The sequence below is a fragment of the Pholcus phalangioides genome, unplaced genomic scaffold (genome assembly GCF_987345545.1).
Source record: "Pholcus phalangioides strain wild (caught in Gottingen) unplaced genomic scaffold, Ppha-v1.0 ptg000013l_1, whole genome shotgun sequence".
In the NCBI taxonomy this organism is placed as follows: domain Eukaryota; kingdom Metazoa; phylum Arthropoda; class Arachnida; order Araneae; family Pholcidae; genus Pholcus; species Pholcus phalangioides.
Window position 1 is genome coordinate 19298442 of NW_028301606.1, and position 23892 is coordinate 19322333.

The 23892-nt window shown below is 35.7% G+C and overlaps 1 protein-coding gene across 1 annotated transcript in view; it reads right to left on the reverse strand.

Annotated features, from left to right (window-relative positions):
• shtd (anaphase promoting complex subunit 1) overlaps nt 1–22789 on the reverse strand; it is a 74401-nt gene extending 51612 nt beyond the window's left edge. The window contains exons 1-12 of the mRNA XM_089240834.1: nt 22625–22789; nt 19926–20157; nt 16990–17142; nt 14775–14853; nt 13797–13897; nt 9452–9528; nt 8558–8795; nt 5857–6116; nt 3139–3408; nt 2825–2981; nt 2559–2714; nt 816–950 (exon numbers count right to left, since the gene is read on the reverse strand). Of these exons, the coding sequence (XP_089096960.1) occupies nt 816–950; nt 2559–2714; nt 2825–2981; nt 3139–3408; nt 5857–6116; nt 8558–8795; nt 9452–9528; nt 13797–13897; nt 14775–14853; nt 16990–17142; nt 19926–20108 (1809 nt within the window). The 5' untranslated portion in view covers nt 20109–20157; nt 22625–22789. The remainder of the gene's footprint in view (nt 1–815; nt 951–2558; nt 2715–2824; nt 2982–3138; nt 3409–5856; nt 6117–8557; nt 8796–9451; nt 9529–13796; nt 13898–14774; nt 14854–16989; nt 17143–19925; nt 20158–22624) is intronic.
• Between the last annotated feature and the right edge of the window lie 1103 nt (nt 22790–23892).

Here is a 23892-nt window from a genome sequence, read left to right on the forward strand (position 1 = left end):
TGTTCATCATGCAACAGACCTTGCGTGCTACAGTCAGATATTCAATTCCTGGTCAGTTGGTCGAGAGAAAAAACTTCATTCACAAAAAACAGTTATGTTTCAACTGTTCTTCCAGCTCTCACAAGATTTATGAATGCTAGTCACCATTCAGGTGTTCACGATGTGATCAGGGATATCATTATAATATATTGAATGACTCCAAACGCTTCGAGCATGCAGATGCCAATTGGCGACAGAATATAATGGAGGAACAGGAAATAATGTTGCCAATATGCAACATGCACTGCTGGGTTAAGGAGGCCAGATATTTTTTCAATGCTGTTGAGAGGGTTAATAAAAACATTCCTGTATCAAGGATGAAGCACTACAGTACTTTTTCTCCCACAGTAAGTCTACTAACACTAATTATAGTAATGAAATTTTTTTTCTGATAATATCCTCTATAATAAGATACACTAATTTTCACGGTAATAAAGATCAAGTAAAGACGATTTTCCATGACTTTATTTAAATGGTCGCTAAACTCAAATAGAAAAGAAAAAAATTATAAAAATTGTATTTTTATTGAAAATTAAAACTATGCACACAGGGACCTGAGAAAAAAATTGTTAAATCAAAGAATTTATAAATATATGGGGTTCTTCAAATGATTAGTACAACTGTATTTCTGTACTGTAATTATAACATGTTAATAAATGTTTATATTAAAGTAGCTATATGCAATAAATAAATGTCTTTGAAAATAAAAATTAAATACTGTGTGAAAAGATAAATTTTAAAAAATACATTAACTGTATTTTTACTCTCTGTCTTACCAAAGTTACTCTATTTTTAACAGCATCTCTGAGACCCCTAAAAATACCAAGAGATGGTATTTCCATGTCCTCGTGAACAGAGCTTGTCAATGGTGAAGAATCAGGTATACTCGATACAGGCGACAGGTACTGAAGCTGATAATTACACATAAAAAACATCAAATTAATGTTGCCCATCTATTTTCAATTTAAATTTTTTTTTTTTTTGTAAAAAAAGAAAATATACAGTAATTATAAATAGATAATAAACCAAAAAATAAATAAACCATCTCAAAAATGTCTTTAAAATTACAGATATTTGAAAAAAAACAGAAGAAAAGAAAATACAGACTTTCTAATTCTGCAGTCAAATAACTTCGCATGAAGCGGAAATATTTTCATAGCCCTAAAATAACCATAAATGCCCTTCAAGAGATTATTAGTTTTATAAAAAAAAACCGCTTCTCTAAGAATCTGCAGAAATAAGATAATTTAAAAACTAATTAACTATCTTTCAATGCAAAAGTTACTTTTTTTCATCATAATCACACTTTTTATATTACATCACTTAACAATTCTTTTCTGAAATTTGAATTTTAATTTGAACATTTCTGCTATCTGTAATGGAAAATGTCTCATTTAGATGAAAAAGACCAATTTTACTCATTTTCTTATTCTATCTTTTGGTGATTCCCAGAGTTTGCCAAGGCGCCTTAAGGCACCCAGATATCGTTCAAAGGAAGCTGCGTGCGAGATATTTCAAATCTTAAATTCCACATTAAACATACTAATGCTAATCAATGTATAGTCCTCCTACCACGAGATGAGATTTGGCTACGGCACGTCATGTCACATCAAACGATTCTTTTTTATCCTAGAAGGACATGCCAATCATGAAAGCTCAGTCACTGATGAGCTTTTCTCGATGTGCAATCGTTTTACCAAAAAAAATTGAATAAAATCATCCAACGTGACGTGACGCAGCGAAAATTCATCTCGTGGTCGGAGGGCTATACCATGGCTTTTAAAAGGTACCCGCCAGAAATGCTTTTTGAGATAGGGCAGGGATCATATTTGGATTACCTAAGGGTAGTATTCACCAACAAGGTTTGAACTACAGTCACACTTTTTGGATAGATCAGCACGAATTAGTTAAAAACTTGAGTTTAACCAATCCACATGGATCTACTATCCAAATAAACACTGTCGATGAATACCAGCCAATGAGTTGGTACCACAAACATAAAATGTTTGGGAATCCCTGCTTCATCTCTTTTATTTTCACAATTAGACCTTTTTCTAACAATAAGTGTTAGCAATAGAACCTTAATATTCACATGCAGCATGATTAGAAAGAACCTTATGGTTGCGTTAGACAAAACACAAACAAACAATATTTTTTCCTCCAGAACTGATGAACTGGATAAAACTGGATTCGTAAACAACAAAACTGTTTACAATGCTGATACAGTGGATTATTTATAAACAAACTCTTCTAAACAGGGAAATCTTTACTGGAATGCTCACAGTTTTGTTAATGAACCATACACGGTATGTTATTTTTCTATGATAAATGGTCTCACAAAAAATGAAGAGACTGTTATACAGAGACTTGACTGCATATGGTTACTTTTAGTCATGCTCCATGTTAACTGAAAAGTTAATCTCTGATCAAAAATGAGGTAATAATAAAAAAATAATATATCATTATCATCTATTATTATTCACTTGATAAATTACTGTGATAAAAACTTATGCTACAACCTCATCGGCAAAACGTGTATCAGTCCGACTGGGTGGTCTTGTAGAAGTAATGATGCTGCGACGTCTGGGAGTCATAGTTAAAGATGCTTCTGTATTGCTAAGTACTATAATATCAGGAGGGGGTCCAAAACATCCTGATATATGAACTTTTGAAACCTGTAAGCGGATAATTATATTAGAAACTTATATGTACCATTGTGAAACAAAAAATATTTATGCTTTCAAATATTTAAATAGTTCACATAAATAATAAAAAGTCATGTCACCTTTATCAATCCAGTATATAGTGTTAGGGAAAAATTTATTTCCAAGGTGATAATTAGGTTCAAAGAAGGGATAGCTTCAGCATCTATAGCTGGAATTGCACTTGATGTACCAAATATCCACTGATTATTATCATTACTGTCTTCGAATTTCACTAACCTATAACAATATGGTTCTTTTAGTTATTGAAAAACGATAAATAATTGCTTTATAACAATGATCTATTTTGCATCAAAATTTTCTGTAAGAAACTTTCAATGTGAGAAATAAAGCAATTTTCAATTAAATGATACATAATAAAAGAGCATATGCATACCTAAGCTGTTGATGCTTTCTAAGAAGATAGCATATGAATTTGTGACCAGTGACATCTGCTGAGAGGAATACTTTGCTTGCTGCTTCCCCGAGCCACTGAGTTTCAGTCCACTCGTGTTCAAAACAAATATCAGGAGCAAGAGGATCCATAAATTCACCACAATCATCAGTAGTATTAGATGGCACTGAGGAGCTCTTGCGATTGGCACTCATGGGGAGTGCAGTAAAGTATCTTGAGATGGTTCCACAAGTAGAAGGTGAATAAGAGCGACTGCATGGAAGGAGAAAATATTTACAGAAATTTAGACCTGCATTTATATATTCTAGAAACTTGAAAGGGTTAATTACAATTTTAAAAACATTACAAAGATTTCATTAAATTTTACCGGAAGATTATATATCCGTACTTCCTTCAAACCTATCGAAAAACTATTAAGCCCTATACAATTTGATTTAAAAAAAGACTTTTTTAAGCTTGTTTTTTGCTTTTTTCCATAATTAACTAATTTATTGGTCCTTTTTATTCTATATTCTACCACATGGTAATATCACAAGTATGTGTACAAGTAGGTAACTAAATACTGGACAAGAATTAAATGTTATAAAAGAACATTGCATAAGTTCAAATGAGGAGCTTATTTTCAAAAGAGAACATTTCCACTTTTTTTCAGAAATGCATTTTTAACGGTTTATGAATATTTTGGATAAGCTTTATCAGATTATGCTATCAGGTTTATTCAAAGGGGAATATTCTTGGTATAAATTATAATATAAAGCTAGTCGTTTCTATTAAAGTGATCATATCCACCTTTTTCATAAACTTTTATGAAAATAAAGTATTTTTCATCTCTTGATAATGGACACCCATGGGACAGAAAATTTTGTCCACTAATGAGGAGTGTCCATTAATGGATCGTAAGATGCATTGAGTCCTGTTGATGTAATTAAAAATTGTGCCATGTCCGTTATGGGAGGTTCCGCTGTAGAATGACTGTTTCTCTTATGTTTATGGCAACAGGGCAGCATGGATACATTCCTGGGCTAGGTAAAACCTTCTAGAATCAACAGGTGATGTAGAAATTTCTAATTGTTCTGACTTGACGAGCTAAAATTATAATCAAAAGATAATTTCCGCTAATTTTCTTTCAAGAAAACTGAACATTTCTGAAATTCAAATGTGGATAATTCTCTTGAATGTTGATCAAGAGGCCTAGTATGTAAACATGCTTCTATCACTCCTACATGCTATTTGTTGGGCTATTTTCTACTTCTGTGAAGCTCTATTTCTATCGTAAATTGACAGAAGTAGAAATGTTCCCTTTTGAAAATAAGCTCCTCAAAAGTAAAATTATGCATTTTTTATGTAATTCAGGCCTAAAATGATAAAATTCTCTAGTAATAAAAACCATAATATATGCTACGGTTATTTACTATACACTAAAATTTCCTATGTGAATAATCTATGTAATCTCATAAGAAGCTTGATTGTTCAACTTTTCGAAGGTTTTTCAACAACTGGCTGTTGCGAAGATATATTTTGGAAAGAGAGAAAATCCAACTGTCCTTGCGGGGAATCGAACCCATGTCTTTTCACTTTCCAGGTTCACTTTCCTAGGGCGTTCACCCAGAAAGTGAAAGGGCATGGGTTTGATATACGTAGTTGTAGCGGAGAGTGACGTCATTCTTGCATGTTCAACTTTTGTTCAACCAAAACACTTCATCAACAAATGCCTATCTTCACTAAGTGACCACTCTTTTCTCCCACAGTGATTAACCCATTATCTTAGAATACAAGATATACAGAAAACTGGATGTTGTGAAGATATTTATTATTTGAGATGTTAATTTTTTTAAGGAAGGAAAAAAACTCATCGCTGCTTCTATCAGGATTCAAACCCGGGTCCCTCGATTGCCGGACAAGTGCTCTGACCACTAAGCTACAGAGGAGATAGAGATTTTCCTTCGCTAGAGAGTATATATGTGCCGAACGGAACCGTGCTATGATAATAATAGTTTAACTGAATGGGAGTTTGTGATCACACCTGTAACTTCCTATGCCTACTAATGATAAAGAGGTTTGCATATAAAATGCTATTCACAATTACAACAATGATTTTGAGGAATTGCTCAGTTAGAACAGCAAGAAAATTAAGACCAATGAAAAATGTTACTAAAAAAGACTTTGTGATAGAGCTTTAAAGCAAAGAATAAGACCAAATTTTCCATCTCTACAGAATGTTTTAATAATTAGTACAAATGCAAATTGTAAAATTGCTGGATATTTGAACATTTTAATTTGCTGACATATACTTTTTTCGATCATATTGGATAACCTCCAGGTTTTGCTGTGTCTGTTGATGAAAATAATTAAAATCAGGACTTGACAAATCAAGAAATAAGTTAGGCGCCACTAAAATTTCTTAAGAGTCAAGCATATTTTTTGAGAAAAGCAGTTAAAAATAATGGTTTACATTCCTCCTTCAAGTCCAGGACTTGGCCACCTATTTTCTGTGCTGGTAGACTGGTTGGAATTATTTCTAACAAGTTTGTGTTGTTCCAGACTATAATTTAGTAATCATTGAAAATTGTAGGCGGCGATGCAAATTTTCTAGTCACCATAACGATGTAGAGCCCTGCTTTAAGTAGCAATTAGGTTGAATTTTTTTGTAACAAAAATTTAGATTGTAATATGATATTGCTCAACAAAATATAAATTCACCTTAGTGTGGCCATATGAGTTAGACTAGAAACGGCTGGACTTGGAGAATATGACTGACTGGCTCCAGGAGATGCAACACGACTTGAAACATAGCTTCGAAATGGAGAACATAAGTTGCTTGGTGTTTGTGAGGGCAAACCGTGTTTTGAATGACTGCTATTACTTGGAAAATAATTATAGGAATGACTGACACTGACAGGTGTAGCTGCTCCACCCAACTGAGATTCTGTCATGGCTTTAGAGCAAGCGTGTTCAGCTTCCTACAAGAAATAGTAAAGACACGTTTTTCACAGGTAATGCATGATTCGAATGCATAAAACTAAACAGAAATTTCTAGATATCAAATATATTTCATAAAAAAGGTTGATTTAAAAATAATTTTTCCTAATGTTAAAGACAGCAATCTAAAGAATTGAATTATGAAACATTCAAATTTTAGAATTGATTTTTAATTTATACCACATATAATGTAATTTGCTAAACACTGAGTTCTGTCATGTTAACCAGCTCATTATATCCTTCTGAGCAATCATGTGGGCTCCTAAAAATTTAATGTTGTGCTGCCCGAATCTCATTCCAGCTGGCAGCCCTTAGCGAATGAGGGGAAGGGGTTACAGATCACCAAGGGTGTGTGTATAATGAATGGGGGGATTTCTGGCAATGCCAATATTATCATTTTTATAGTGGGTGCCCTATAGTGGTTTCGCCCGCTAAGCGTGCATGCCCTTAAAAGTGTGGTTTTCCAACTTGAGACTCAAATATGTAACTGGTCTCTTACTTTCTTCACTGATAGTAGGCAGGCCTCGAATATGATACTTTCATAAAGATGAAAATTTAGGCACCAGCCACTTCTTGAACATGAAACATGCATGCCTCGGATAATAATAAATATATTACGGGCATATGCAAGAAACATTTTCCAGTATTCACAAATTTATTAGAAATGCCTCAAAGGCATGTCCATGAGAGGTCTGAGCAATCAAATACAGTCAAACCTATCTGGAAACTGACGAGCCCCAAAAAAATTTTGCGATACAGACTTTTGAGAAATAATAATCTTTTAGTAAGAAAGGTTATTTCATCATTTTTGTCGCACCATGATCATTTTCTGCACACGAGGGATAATTAGACTGGGACCTACAATTTATTGCTGATTTGGAGAACAGCAGCCTTTTTTTATACTTGTCAAGAGGTTGCTGTGCTAACCCCTTGATATGGGACTCCCTGCGATAGCAATCTTTTTCTGTGGTCAGGTCGCCGTTTCTGTTGCACCCACGTTAGAAAAGTTTCAGACAAGGACGATCCGGGTATCAAACTTATGATGACACCTCTAAAAATCCTTTGGTACTTCAGGCGAGTATCTTATCAACCTGGGCTACTGCACCCTTAGTAAGAAAGGAAAAACACGCAAAAATGATGAAAATTTCGACTGATTTAAAAACTAAAAAATACTGTTATATTACACTACATACCAATGACGTTTACTGGTTAAGTTCCACAACCAATGTCCTATCACACTATATGCAAATACACTTAAATATGTTCAATATATATATTTTTGTTCAATTCAATTTTATCTACATACCTTATTTAAAATAATCTGTAAGCTTAGATTGAGGCATATGTTTTGCTCTTTGAGTCATCACATGTATATTTGTTGTATTTGATGTATACTAGCAACAGCTGCAAATATTTTGGGATCTATCTTCTCAGTTTACTCCAGAAAATGATGCAGTATTTTTTACAGCATGCGCTGAAGCACTTTTTACTATTACCTTATTCTAGTTCCTCTGGAGCATCTTCTACTGTATTTTTGTCACCTGAGATGGCCATATATTCAGCAATAATTTTGTTATCAATCAAGGTGTTGCAAGTTTGTAATGAACTGCCTATTTCCACAAAATCGGAAAATGAAATTCCTAGCTTAGAGTGTTTCTTGGAAATGCCCTAATGTGCTGACATTTCATCTTAAACATTTTTCTGAGATTCGTTGAAATTTGTGTAAACCACAAGATCTGATCCTTCATCACTGAGATGACTGGTTATGAACCTGCCTCTTTCTTGAAGCAATTTTGATGTTGGCTGACTTTTTGCCATGCTGAACAAGCCATCCACATGGCGTCCCCACCTCCTGTCAATCACAGTATCTGCATATGATTGACAAGATCCATCAATACAATAGGCTGGAAAAAATCTTCATTTGATCAGTATTACTATCAGTTTTATTATCAGTTTCTTTCACCCCCCCCCCCTAGAAGCGAAAAAAAAAGGAATTTCCATGTCTTCTTTTGCTATCATTGGGCTTAGCCTTCGAGTTTTTCGAAAATTACTTTGAAAAAGAAAAATTAAAATGCATTACATTGTAAAGGCAACAATTTTTTATTTTATGAGATATAGAATTTGTCAAGAAAGAGGTTTGACTGTATTAGTAGCTCATAACCCCTCTCTCACACACATTATTAAATGCAATAGAATACCTAGGTCATATAATCTTTGGAATTGGTAAAATTAACTTTCTGAATTGAAATGAAATAACCCATGTTTCCAAAATATAGTTTTATATTTATATAATTATTAATATAGTAAATAAATAAGTAAATATTATATAGTAAATAAATATACATTATGGTAACTGTGAAAAGCTTGATTGCTAGCACATAAATTTGTTCACATTTATTTACACTGGAGGGAAAAGTATCACCTCAAATGTAGTTGTGCGCAGTCTCCATATTGTGTGAAAACCATCAGATTTATTGTATGTGACAACTAATGAAGGGCTGCTGGAACTAAAGATGATTTCTTCAGATGGATTGCAAAAATAGCTCAACTGCTTTGTTCCAGTGGATTGGGATGATGTTATCTTTCTTATGACTGGTGAGACGTCATCTAGAGGATGCAACATGCTGAAGATAAATGGAATATGGTCCGAAATATATTCCCTGAAACAAGATAAATAGCACATAATTATGTTTTAACAAAGCTCTTGATGATAAATCAGAAAATTCCCAATGATAATCCAAATTTTTCACCAAAAAATTTGTTTTGTGATTTCATTATCATTCCAGAGGGTATTGGCGCCACAGTTTTTTACAACTATTTTTCTATCATTAAAATGACAATCTATCTATAATCAATTCATCTATATTTTTCCCCTACAAAAGAAAACATCTCAAATTTGTCACATCTATTTTACTACCCTTTCTATAAGGCTGAATAGTTAGTAAACCCTGGAATTTCCAATTCATGAACTTCTTTTATGAATGTTGCATTTGTCTTTTTTCTTTTCTAATTCTTGATCCTTCTGTTTAATTTCATGTATCAAAATATCAGCATTAATTTTTTACTGCAGGATTGTAACATTTGATAAAATAAATTTTACCTTTAAATTTGTGCTTACCATAATAGTTCAAAAAATATTGTATAGGTACAGAAAAGAGCTGGATAAATCTCCAAAAGTTTACATGTCTGAATCAATATTTCATAGGCTAGCATAAGACATAACATTCCTGATTAAAACTCCCATATGCCCTAGGCATGTCAGCAATAGATTTGTCCAGCTTGGATATAGAAAAAAAATGTTTTTATGTGCAATTACTTTTTAGTTCCACGAGATCCATCGGATGCATTTCTTTCTAATATCAATCCATATTTTGATATCCATGCTTTCGATATCTGCAATAAAAGAACCAAAGAAAAACAAAATATGCAATTTAGAATATTCGAAGGATTTAGAACATTATCATCATTTTGTTGGAGATTAAAAACACAGGGCTCAGCACGGATCATGGCCTCAAAACTAGTGAAAATAGTGACCAAAATATTTAAAAAAGTGACCAAATAGTGACCAAAATGTTTGAAAAGTGACCCAATAGTGACCAAAATAATTTTAGAAAGAGACCAAATGGGCAATGAATTTTGATTATTACCAAATTGAATGAATTTAGTTTTCACTAAACTTTGTATTTCAATGGAGCTCATCGAAATTGCTTTTTTTACATATAGCAGTGTGAAATAAATCAAACTCGAATGCATTCTGCTAACCAGAAAAGTTTTGAATAACTTATCAAATTTATCAACAACTATGTGTGAGAGAGTAACATTACATCCTTTCTAAGTAACAGTAGTAATGCCTTTCCCCCCCCCCATAGGGGCCGTTCAAGTATTACGTCATCACATAGATGGGGGGAGGGGGTTTCCGATTTGCTGACGGGGGGGGGGGTCGAAAATGACTAAAAATTTGCTTATGTAATACTTGAATGGCCCCATATTGCTATCCACAACCCATCTTAAAATCAATTTAAGCAGGAAAAACTTCAAAACGGGAAAAAATTTTCACATTCAAAGAAGGAAAAAAAAATGAAATAACACAAAATTTGATGAGAGAATTTGTCCCATCTACATTCTAGTGGATTTTTCATTATGTTATGCTATGAATGACAGTATACAAAATGTACTCAAACTCTTTTTTTTAACTAAGTACAAATTGATTTACATAATTAGGTTTGTATAACATCTTCCAACAAATTTTAAGAAATTTACTATAATGATTGATTTTAAAAAAAAAACTAAAATTACATTTTTAACAATATTATTTTAAATTATTAAATTAAAATATTACTTAAACTACTGAATTAAATAAATTATTTAAATTAACTAAATTATTTTAATTGTTAGGGGCCGTTCAAGTATTACGTCATCATCGATGGAGGGGGGTGTTTCTGACTTGCTGACTTTTGATGACAAGGGGGGTTTCGATAATGCTTACGTCATCAACCACCCTTTATGAAAATATGAGTTAGGATTCAGAGGGGCAGAGCTGATGACGAAATTTTGCTGACAAGGGGGGGGGGGTCAAAAATGGCTAAAAATTTGCTTACGTAATACTTGAACGGCCCCTTATACGTTGAGGGAGGGCAATCCATCCCCCCCCCCCCAACGTCAATGGCAGAGCCTAATGATGTATATCAATTGTCATCTGCCGCATCTCTAAGACCTTCAAGTCTATCTGCACCTATGGCTGGAGGACTGGGAAGGGTGGGTGGGTCTACTCTTTTACAGGCGGAGGAGGCTCCAAAATAATACTGCCCTTGGGTGAGGGAGAAAACAAATCAGTTTTGAAATTGTTTGGTTTTTGAGAGAAAAATTTTTAAATATATATTTTCCTTTTTTTTTACACACAACATACACCCTTGCAAAAAAAACATTTACTACTTTACCCAGAAACAATATAATTTTGCCCCCCCCCCCGTAATTTTTAACAGAAAAAGACTCCGCGGTCTTCCCCGGTAAATTTCCCATGAACCTTGTAAGCACCAACGTGGCGACTTTTTTCCTCGCCAACCAATCGCCGTTTTGCGGCGATCAATTCAAGATGGCTGACAAAGGGCACATAAAATTACAAAAAAATATATAATTTATAACATGAATCAACCAAATATGCGGCAATATGCGAAAATCGATAGAAATATATCGGGAAATACGGAAAATTAGGATAAAATGAACACAAAAATCGAATCAACGACATACGGGGTTTATAAATGCGGTTGATAGAGTTTATGGATGCTGCTGTCAGGGCTACTTATTTTAGCGCGAAAAAAAGTCGCCACGTTAGCTCGGACTCCTCCCGTAATTTTCAAAGAACAAAAGCAGTGAATTCGCCCCCACCCGGGGCACCCGATTTACCATGGCCGTAATACGATATTTTTTCTGGAGAGGAAATGTAATTTTACTGCCCCTTGACTGTGAAATTCGATAATTTTGCAAAGGAATTTATTTCCTTTTCTTAAATATACCATTCCATCAAAAATTCCATTCGAGGCATTGCCCCCCCCCCCTAGTTTTGGATTTGATCACGGTATGTAGCAACCCGGGCCGCAAGTACGAACGAAAATTTACTATCGCCCGGGGCCGGTATCCATTTTTAATAACGGAAAAAAGAGTAAACTCGGCACCCTTCCTCGTTCAACACCCGTGGAACCAGACCCCGCCCTTTCCTATTGCGGTCATAACAGCGACTCGAGACAAAAACGTTGTAATAACTTCCGAGGTCTGAAAAGGGGATTTTTTTTACACAACACCGAGAATGGAGCGCAATATGTCGATATTAAGTCAACAATCAGCATCGTGAAGATGCTCTAAATTAAGTTACGGCCAGAAGCGGATAAAGGTCAGTTGTTGACGGCCCCGGGCATAAAAAAAAATTAATATTACGCCCCTTAAATTATGAAAAAAGTATAAAGTAGGGGCCAAAGGCGCGGTCGCTGTGCCCACCGTTAAATCCACCTCTATGTACGGCTCGCATGCACGTTAACTGAGTTTTCATCAGCCTGATGACCAATTTTCATCTGATTTGGTTAAATAAACGTTGAATCCGAAGGTTTTTAACAACTGGCTGTTGCGAAGATATATTTTGGAAAGAGAGAAAATTCAACTGCCCCTGCGGGGAATCGAACCCACGTCCTTTCACTTTCCGGGTGAACGCACTAGACTACAGAGGCAACGAATCTCTCAATCTTTCCTTGGAGCTCGTGTACACTGAAAAGGACCGTACATGGACGGCCAGACCAGACTCAGGCCAAGCTCACAACTGCTGACGCTGCCACTAGATGGAGACTTATGGAAGGATGACGTCACTCTCCGCTACCACACGAAGGTTTTTAATAACTGGCTGTTGCGAAGATATATTTTGGAAAGAGAAAATTCAACCGGAAAGTGAAAGGACGTGGGTTCGATTCCCAGCAGGGGCAGTTGAATTTTCTCTCTTTCCAAAATATATCTTCGCAACAGCCAGTTGTTAAAAACCATCGTATGGTAGCAGAGAGTGACGTCATCCTTCCATAAACGTTGAATTGCAGGATTCTGTGATCTTATAAACAGTTCTCCTTTCGATCATATCTGGGGCTACGGTTTCTTGCTGAGATTTAAATCCAGTTAGAAAAATAGTACGAATTTTATTTCTAGATAGATCGCGATTTTCAGTCGGATGATTTTTTTTTTTATTCTAAGTAAATTCAAAATACTTGCGAGCTTCTTTAACGTTGGCCAGCTACAAGAGTATTCTCCAAAGCGTACTAATAATACGCTTAATACGTATTAATAGTATGCATCTTTAATATGCGCGCTTTGGTATTCTCCCGCTGCGCGTAAGTTAATTTCTGCACGGGCTCTCTTTATAAACTCGCTCAATGTAAATGAGCCTTTAAATCGTCATTTCAAATGTTAAAAAAAATTAATAAAAGTAACGATAGAACAAACAACAAATGTAACTTGCTCGATGCTCCAAGAAAGGAATTCGGCCCTTAGGACAAACTTTTTAAAACTAATAAAATAAAGGATCAATTTTAAAATAAGATGAAAATGAAAGAACGAGTGGGGAAATAAGAAAGAATGGTAGTAGAGGAGGGGAAAAAATTCTTTGTTGTAAATACGCTATTTTTTTCCGATCGGCTTTTCCATAAAATGACGACTCTTAACTATAAGGAGCTTTCTTTCCAAGCGCCTTGAAATCAAGTTATGCTGACGTCACACGGTATGCTCCCGGGAAGATAAAGACGCCTTCATATATATATATATATATATATATGGGTTCCTTGTACGATCGTAGTTCAATGAAGGGAGGGAGAAAATTAGCGACCTTGAACCGGTAAAGTTCGTCCTTGAAGAAAAGAAAAACACTGACACCCGAAAAGCGCGCGAGACCGAGGTTTTTTTGCTAAAAAAAGTGGAAAAAGTGACCTGGGCCCGAAAATAGGTAATAAAAGTGACCAGCTTCTAAAAAAGTGACTTTTAGGGGAAAAAGTGACCCGTGCCGAGCCCTGAAAACACAACAAAAAGGTAAAGAATGTGAGCGTGATGAACTTCCAGAAAAGCCTTATAATGACATAAACAACTTTGACACATTTTTGAAAGCGACAAATGCATATGTTTGACTGTGTTTTTACTTGAAATGGAATTGATGCAATGAAGTTCTCTCCACCCTCTGTAAACACTGTGATAGTGGTAGGCTCCACAGCACATATTCCAGCCATTATCGAATCTTCACCTGCAAATAATGAGACAAGGTGAGATCAAAATATTATAATCAAATAGGCATAATTTAATGCAGATTCGGAATGGCTAGAGAGCACTCTTAGCCTGTGCACATACTGAAACGAAGATGTAAGAGAATTGCAACTAGGAAGAGAAAGCTGTATGGAATGGAGGAAGAGATGTCTACACAGTCAGGAAGAGGAGGATAGGAAAAATGACCAGAGGGGTTCTGAAGGGGAAGAGTGTGATGATGATTATCTCTCTGCAGAAGCTCTTTTTTTTTCATTGAGAGGGGAAAAAAAAGAGAAAAGGGACCAATCAGTAGATAGAGGTTAGAGGCAAAAAAACTTCGTTGGAGTCATGCACCTCATGGAGAATTGCTTTTTTCCCTCTTTTGTCAAGCTTCTGGAGTATATGTGCAGTGTATAACAAAATAATACAACTGTTTCTGCCGCTAATGTCTATTCTTCATCCTTGTCTGTCTTGGTCGTCTCACTATGTGTATGACCTTATACATTTATACACAATCTAGACATTGTAACTGTTTTTCATCCCCCTCCCCTCATCGCATCCTCCACAGAAAATTTGTTGTTTTCTTTTGTGAATGCCAGACAGCCTCATTTAATCTCAGTCCCATTTCACACACAAAATTCCAATATTCATGAGAACCAACACAGCTATAATATTTTGTGGGAAGTGTATTATATTTTATCATAATTATTAGTTTCTTTCGTGATAATTGCTGCTATTCCGGTTGTATTTCAGATAAATTTCACATCCATGATATTTATGGACATTTTTTTTTCCGCTACCTCATTGGGTATGTTGCCTGTTGTGGCCTTTGTGTATTTGCATTAGTTTTACATTTTAAAATTGCAGATAGAAATTACATTTGGTTTCCCTGATCTCAGATCCTGCATCTATTCTTCTAGGTTTTGAGCAACTTATATTGAACTCTGCCCACAATGCCTAGGGAAAAAAAAGAAATAAAAAATATTGCAACCATTACACAATATTTGGATTTCAGCATTGGGTAAAAGTCACAAATCTTAAACCTAATTAATTGAGAGACAATAATACAGCAAACCAATAACACTCAGTCAAACTGACATAATCACAGTCAAACCAAGAAATGAATTCTATTGTCTATACTAGTTGTTCCCAAAGTGTGCATTTCGTCAATGAACTGGGGGGGGGGGGGGGAACACAAGAAATTGACCAAAATAAAAACGTCCAAATAAGAAATTCATTTTTATTTCAAAAATTATTAAAAAATTTCCTTTTCAGCTGAGCCAATTACCATGTATTGTTCAATGTAATTTCATCAAATTCCAATATTATGAAACATGGGGAGGGGGAAAGTGTCTACATTTTATTAACAATTTTCAATAATTGTCGATTTCAAGCATTTTGAAATCGGACGATTCTTTGTTAATCACGGAAATCAAGGAACATACACCATGCTACACTTCCATCTTACATAAAGAACACTAAGTAGGGTACATTAAAAAACAAAATAAATATTTATATAATATTTAAAAAATATATTGTTAAAAATCAATAACAGCCTCATCAAAACTGAAACAAGCATTCCAAAAAGTAATTTTGGGACAGGACATAAGGTCAGCTCATGTAGCAGATCGCAAATAAATATTTTTTGGTTAAAAAAGGGAGATGTCACTTCAAGAAGCTTGGGAACACATGGTCTATAAAGACAGAACAGCTCGATCACAAATAAGCACTTCCACTTCTTTAACTATATGTACATTCCTCTTACAAAAAGCACTGTACAAACAAAACCAGGTGGTATCTGGACAAATAGTTATTTGTCCAGCTCTGTCATTCACACACTGATGCTGTTGAAGTGAAAAAATGATATGGTTGCGCAAAATAGATTATACCACTGGAAGTGCAGAATCACATACTTGTACATTTTAAAGTATTTTTTTCTTTTGCCAAAGAAAATTCCATTGCTTCATGCAATGGACCCATACAAATTTTCAAGTCATTCTGACCAGCAGTTCTTATTTGTGTTTAGGAATCAGAACTTTAATTATAATCACCCTGTATATATATATAGCTGATTATTTTTCATAAAACACTTGCTCCATATTCCAAGGAATTTCTAACTGAAAATTATTTGGACAGCAATCATCGGCCACTTCACGAACTGGCCAATTTTGGGCTTTCACTACTGTACAGTAAAACTTTGATTAATTGGGGGTTATGTTAAAAATTTGCATAAAAAAATTTCAATATAAGCCTTCTTATGGAAAGAAAATGAAAATGTCTGAGTTAATGTAACTACTACTAGTACACTGGTCTTTGTCCTTTAGGAGCAGCTGGTGTCTTTTTTGATTATAAGACCACCTGCCCTTGGCATGACAGGGAGGTCACTACTGTTGCTGTTTCTTTGTGGAGGGAGGGAAAAAAGCCTTTGAGATAATACACCACCACATGTGTGATGCAGGGTTTAAGCTACGGTCTAAAGAAGTAGTAGCCACTTTCACAAAAATGCGTACAGGAGGTACGAAATGGGAAGACATCCAATGATAAATCATTATCATTGTAGCATTTTGCTGAAGCTTTTCCCCCCATTTACACTTTTTGCTAAAGGAATTTTTTATCTAGCTTAAATCCTGGTGTGATACAATCCTCATTCATGAATTTGCTTAAAATATAGCATCAGAATGTAGCACAATTTTAAAAAATGCAGTAAAAATGAAAAAATTTGATAATATACATAATTTTTAGCAACTACAATACTTAATATGAAAGAAAATTTATATTCAGGCCGCTTTTATGAGATTTGTTTGGGAAAAAAACCACACATATCATCTTCCACTATTTAAAGATATACCATCAGAATGTACCCCAAGAATAGAAAATATGGTAAGAATGAAACATTTTGGCTAATAATGAACCAATATAATATTTTTCAAGAGAAAAAAATTATATTTAGGTCACTTTCATGTGATTTTTTGAAAAAACCACTTGGTTAAAACCAAACAACCCTGAGTACAGTAATATATTTTTGGTCAAAAAGCTGTTTTTCTATCATTACCATGATGATCATAAGAGTAAAAAACGAATCATTTGTTTTACTTGAGAAACTGGATTTTGTAGAGTGAAAGACTTGACATGGGTTCGAACCCCATGACCACTACTTCGGCTCCAAACAAGAGTTGGTCCATTGAAATAGAATTCTTCTTCTCCATTACCATCAGCGCTTTCACGTAGGATCAAACCTTCCTTTTGCTAATCCACAAGAAAAAGGACAAAAATTAGTCTTATGACATCAGAAGAAACTTTGATGTGAGGAAAATGTCTCTGGTGTTCTGTAAACAAAATTCCAATATCCAGATTTCATACAGCCATACTTTAAAAAAAACATTCAAAGAAAAGCACAAGTCCTCAGTAATATGGGCTGACATTAATTTTTTGAAAAAGTAGGGCACAATATTCCATATAGCCGCAGGTCAAACCTAAATTTAAAGAGCTCGATCGGGCCGACATTCACTACATCAAAGCAAATTTAGGTAAAACAAGCACATATACATACACACACAATCACTCATTAAATCAAGCAAATTCATTAAATTAATGCTCAACTGTATATGCTGTTTCAACAGGTATTTTCAATAGGCAGATTTTTTTATCTGGTGACAGGGGGAACATAGTACCAGTACCCACTAGGACTGGGCAATATTGAAAATTTTATATCATGATACATCATCAACTTCACATCATGAATTTTCTCTCACAATTCTTGAATTTTCCTTCATTAATTCTTGAATTTTCCTTCATCAATTCTTGAATTTTCTTTCATCAATTTTGGAATTATTTCCTTCATTATAATTATTTCTTTCATTACTTCTGAAATTATATCTCATTAATTTTTGAATTATCACTTTCATTAATGCTGGAATTATTTCTTTCATTAATTTTAGAATTATCTCTTTCATTAATTTTGGAATTACCTCTTTCATTAATTTTGGAATTCTTTTTTTAATTAATTCTGTAATAACTTTCATTAATGCTGAAATTATTTCTTTTATTAATGCTGGAATTATTTCTTTCATTGATTCTGAAATTATATCTCATTAATTCTGTAATTATTTCTTTCATCAATTTTGGAATTATCTAATTGATGCTAAAATTATTTCTTTCATTTATTATTTTAAATTCCTGTGGATGCCATAAGAAAATAATGTAGGATTGTGTTTGTTTTCACCGAGTCACGTGATCTTCCGATGAAAAATGTTGGGGGACACCATTTTCAGCACTGCCAAGGCAGAGACCGCTGACGTCATACTCTCTCCAGCTGACCCGTCATTTGGGGGGGGGGGGTTCAGGGGGCTTTCGAAAATACACTAAAAATGGTATATATATACACAAATGTATATATAGACATTCATTGAGTACATGTTCTTTGTCTCCCCCCCCCCCTAGAAAAAGTCGGTCCCCCCTGGAAAAGCTGAAACGACGGCCCTGCTCTCCAGTAATATAAGCTTGATGGTGGAAAGAATTGTATGAAATTGTTGATTTGTATAGAGAACGTTCTATATGCAAAATTAGGTTTTTCAGCTCATTGGAAGATGCCCCTCTCTGCTACTACTATGAAAGTTTCCACAGCTGGCTAATGCGGAGATAAGTCCAAGAAAGAAAATTCAACTGTCCTTGCAGATAATCGGCCAGTGACATCTCACTTGCCGGGTAAGCACCCCAGACTACAAAGCCAATGAATCCTCATTCCTTAGAGCTCATGCACTCTGAACAGGACTGTACATGGACAGCCAGACTAACACACCACTTATCCGATAAGTTTGCTTATCGGATAAGCAAACCGATAAGATTACCCATGCATGAGAGTAATCAAGTCGACTCGATTTATTTTAAGAGGGCCTATCTCTCCAAGGCATATAGAACGTTCTCTATACAAATCAACAATTTCATACAATTCTTTACCAAATTTTGCTCGTGTACCAAACAGTCCCCCTCCCCAAACTTAAACAATAGGATACTTCAAAAGTTTGTCAGAGTTGGGCAAATGCCCGGTAGAGTCACGAAAACTATCCAGCAGCAATGACTTTTAGAATGTCTACTTGGGTTATCTTGGTAGCACTGGGGAGCAGATCATGTACAATTTCGTTGGCAGTTAAGCAGCCAGTATATAAATGGGTGTTATGGGTGACTGGGATGGAGTGGCTGAGTGTTAATGCCCCCAGTATATGAAGAAAATCCAGGCAGTGCCAGGCATTACTGCTAGTTTGATATAGAATGTCAGATTCACAATTTCTTTCAAAGTTGAAGAAAATTAATTTGAATTTTTAAAAAATTCATGAGAAAAAAATTTTGTCACCCCCCCCTCCCGGAAGTTTTTTTCCGAATCCCCTCCCCCATCCGCTATGAGCATTCGCCATCATGGAGAGGCTTGATTCAAAGATTGGCATGTATGGGTACATGTTAAAATGTGTGTGTACATGCTACTACTACTACTAAACCACACATGTACCTTGCCTTGTCCATATTCCTCTGCAAAACTTCTAACAAATTGGTACATGTTGGAATGAGCGTGTCCGTGTTGTGAACCTAACATGAAGCTTGTTTCTGTAACGCTTGTTATAGTGCTGCCATTTATCACATATTTTTTGAAATGTGAGTGAAGTGTAATGTTTGATGATTTTACCGTTGTAGGTCTGTTGCTCTCTGAGGCAAGACTTTTTAATGGGAAAATCGGCTTACATTTGGGCCTTAAAGTTGGGAACCCCAGAAAACCCAACTTCAGCTGACCAGCAACAGTACCACATTTTTGTGTTTCAGAATGAGCTACGAGTTGCATAGTGGGACCATGATGCTGTTAAGTGACCCTATCATTGCTAATTATATCATAGAGGTGAAAACTGACTAAAAGTGATACAACCATGAACTGAATAGATCCTAATTTCGTTTTAACGTCATCCCCCCCCCCCAACAACCAAACATTTTTAGAAAAAGAAAAATTAAACTACGATCAAGGGAGAATACTTAATGAGACTTACTTTCGAATTTTCTCTCAAAGAAACTCCTTGAAGAGCCCTCAACAGATCTTGACTGAAATCCAGCGAGCTTACACTGTAGGCAGCAGGGGTGACCTCGGCTGGAAGGTAAACATCCCTAGGGTGATTCGACAGATATTCTATGCCTAAGGGATAGAAAACCTGAGGCTCTCCTGCTGATATCATTGCCGGTTTTTTACCCAGATTGATGGATTTTGAGATGAAATTTCCAGTTCTGAAAAAAAAAAAAACCCATTCAAACAGTTATTATGCATGCATAGATTTTGACCAACGCATTCATGAAAATAGGTGTGCTAAAGAAGGCCATTTTTGAATCTAAAACATTTTCACATGCTCATCTGCAATAAATCTAATATTAGGTCAGGACTTGTGCATGCTAATTTTTTAGCGCCTATGGTGACCTGGTGCCCAGGATTTTTCTGCTGCACCACAGATAACTGTATCTGAATGATAACCCACAAATAGTTTTATATGCCACTTCCAGAACTTGTTACCACACTACGGGAATCTTACTCGAGAGTGTGATATGCTAATGCAACATCACTTGAATAGAAGATAATGTGAAAACTATATTCAAATTTTAACATTATCCGATGATTCTAACGTGGTATCTACTGTACCAGTATTGCTCTTTCACTCAAGATTTTTATATAACAACTTATAGAAGTGACAAGAAACATTAGTTAATTATAGGGAACACTGACGCCATTGTTCCTTGTCACTAAGACAATACTGCACCGATAAAGTCCCAATATACATTATACAACTGCATAGCGAGAATTTTTTTTATCGGCACACCCAATTCCGAGGCGTTTGTTAGAGTTACAGGAAAGATGGAACATCTAAAATATGCATGGTTTATTGTCAAAGAGGACAATGTTGGTGACGCATCCCAGTTTTGACATGGTCAAGAATTTGCCGACAAAAAATAGACCATATATACAGGCCGAACATGATCTATTCTACCAAACAAAAGGGGGTCATAGACAAGCTGAAGTTGAACGTAAAATACTCTAACAAACCAGTCCTATTTCAAACCATTTTCAATTTAAGGTGGATAATTGATTTTGGAAGAAAAATGCAATAACTCGGAAAAAACCCAAATTTATGAAGTTCGAGTTTTTTTACACATGCAAACTAAGCACGTATTTGGAAAGAACGGGAAAAAAATCATATAATGTATCACTATTTCCTGGATTTAATATCAAGCTACAAGCGCTTGAAAGACTGGTAAAGTTCAAAATTGAATTGTTGCCAAAATTGTTTACGTGTTAATTCAGCAAGAACTCTTGTGGCTACAACCAGTCAAATTTCCCAAAAACCTTGTGCATTGCAACAGCTTTCAAAAGAGCATGGGCAGAGATAGACTTAGAAGTCTGAGGGGCACTGTCATTATTGCTGAGGGGGCATGATGATAATGATGTCAATTCATATATACATTACATCAGTCGACTGTACCTTTGACACTGTACCTTTGTACAGGGGGGGGGGCTTCCCCCCCCCCCCTGCCTTTATCTCCACCCATGCAAAAGAGCTTACAATAAATCCTCTTGTTTGCAATCCATCACTGAAATCAGCTGATGTAGGTGGCTTATTTGCCTGACAAGTTTGATTTTTCAGAAAAAAAAACCTTATAAGGTGTAAAGGTAATGTTTTAGGATTTAATGGCGAGCTACAAGCGCAAACAGATTGGATTGCAAAATCAAATTACGGCCAAAATTACTATAATGTCTACCTTGACTAACACTGATCTCAGTGATGTATTGGGAACAAAGGGGTACAGTTATCCTGAACAAGTTCATGGACATGGGGTTTACTGTCTTTCAAAAGTTACAGCAATGAACAAGTTTTTGGTAAATTTGATCAATTGTAGCAAGACGAGTCTTCACAGAAATGGTGGTTATAAATGTTGGTGATAAACCAAGTTTGCACATTGCCAATCTTTCAGCACTTGTAGCTCATCATCAAATCCAGATATCCTCACGGATATGACGACATTGATAGGATTTATTTTTTTCAAAAATATGTGCTTAGTTTACGTGTAGGTGTTTCACAAACTTTACAAATTCATTGGCGAAATTTTCCTTGTATAACGCCATAACTCAATATTATCCGCACCCATTATCCGCCATAACTCAAAAATGGTTGAAGATAGGTCAGGGTTGCTATGGTGTTTTGTTTCCTTTAGGCTTGTCTATCACCCTTTTCCATGTAACAGATCATTCTCAGTCTACACTGTATATTGGAAATATTGGGAGCAGGGAAGGGCCTCCAACCCAATATATCTATAGTTATTATGGAGAGAGATGGTAGCGAATATTCGGGAGAAGGTGCTTCAGTTCGTGGGTTCAATACAAGTTTACGGTAACGAGTACCAAGTATTTGTTGTAATGTGGTAACAATTCGATTATGAACTTCACCAGTTTTTCAGCGCTTGTAGCTTGCCATTAAATCCAGGAAATAGTGACACATTACATGATTTCCTTCCCACTCTTTCCAAATATATGCTTAGTTTGAATGTAAAAAAATCTAAAAACTCAGAAACCTCATAAATTTGTATTCGTTTTTAAATGTGGACACTGGAAATTCAAACCTGGGACAATCCTATATGCTTTGAGAATTATTTAGACATTTCTCATAATAGTTTATGTTTCTAGTGACGGTTTAAGACAATTTCTTACCCAATTTCGACACATTACAAAACACTACATTAAACTTTTACAAAAATTTCTTCTTCTATGGCTTTATTTCCTTCCTATGAACTGACAAAACTTCAAAACAAATTCATAAATGTTGATGCCGCCAATTGGGAAATTCAAAGCATCTTTTCATCTAGTTCAAGCACTCAAAACAGAGACGAGGAGGAAATAAACAAGTGGTCCTTTTATTTTTCTCGTCCGAAAATCAGAAGATACAGTAAAAGTCACAACAGATGTCGCGTCGTACAACCACACTCTCTGTCTTAAGCCGCGTTTGCCTAGGAGCAGGCTTTCTGCTGCGCGTCCAGCGTGAAAACTGTGATTGGTCAAAAAACGTGAATTTCAGGTTTTTAAACAATCAGCGTTTCCCCGCTACACACGACGCAGAAATTCTACTCCTAGGAAAACCCGACTTTAAGCCGGGTTTTCAGTCGAATTTCTGCTGTTGTCGCTGTGGTGGTCGAGTGGTCATAGTGACGGACTTGCATCGCGAGGATCCGGGTTCGAACCCCACAGTGGTGTTCGGCTGAAGTTGGTTTGCTGTGGTTCCCAACTTCAAGGCGCTAATGCGAGCTGATCTCCCCGTTAAAAAGTCTCGTCACAGAGAGCAACAGGCCTACAACGTTATAAATATTCAATCATTACACATCACTCACAATTTAAAAGCATAGATGGCAGCACTGAAATATCAGCCACAACACTAGCTACACACTCAGACTGTTAGGTGCATTCACGTTGTTCCAGACTCTGCCACGAAGCTGGGCTGGAAGAGATCTCGGCAACGGGATAAGTCCGGTGGCAGAGACCCTGGCATTCATTCATTCAGTCGAATTTCTGCGCCGTGTGGTGCACAAATGGGTGCCCCCACGAAAGTTTACATTGGTTTTGGCTAATAATAAGCCTTTCAAGAGGGCCTCCCACTACGAAAAATTCTGCCCTGGGGCCCCGAGAAGGCACACTATGGCCGAATATTAGGAGCAGGTTGTTTTTTCAGGACCACTTTGCGTCGGCAGAAATGTGTAACTTTATCACGCTACGCGTTTGTGTTTCCCAACGTGGTGCATCATCTGTTCTGTCATCTGCATCTTCACGTATTTTTGACATTTTTCACTATAAGAGCAGGGAGACAGAAAGGAATGGGGAAGAAAAGAACAAAAGTGAAGAGAATATCTGCAAAATGCATGACACATTTTACTCTTGATTAAGAAACAGTCGGGCAATCACGCCCAGCGTAAAGTGCTGGTGTGAGG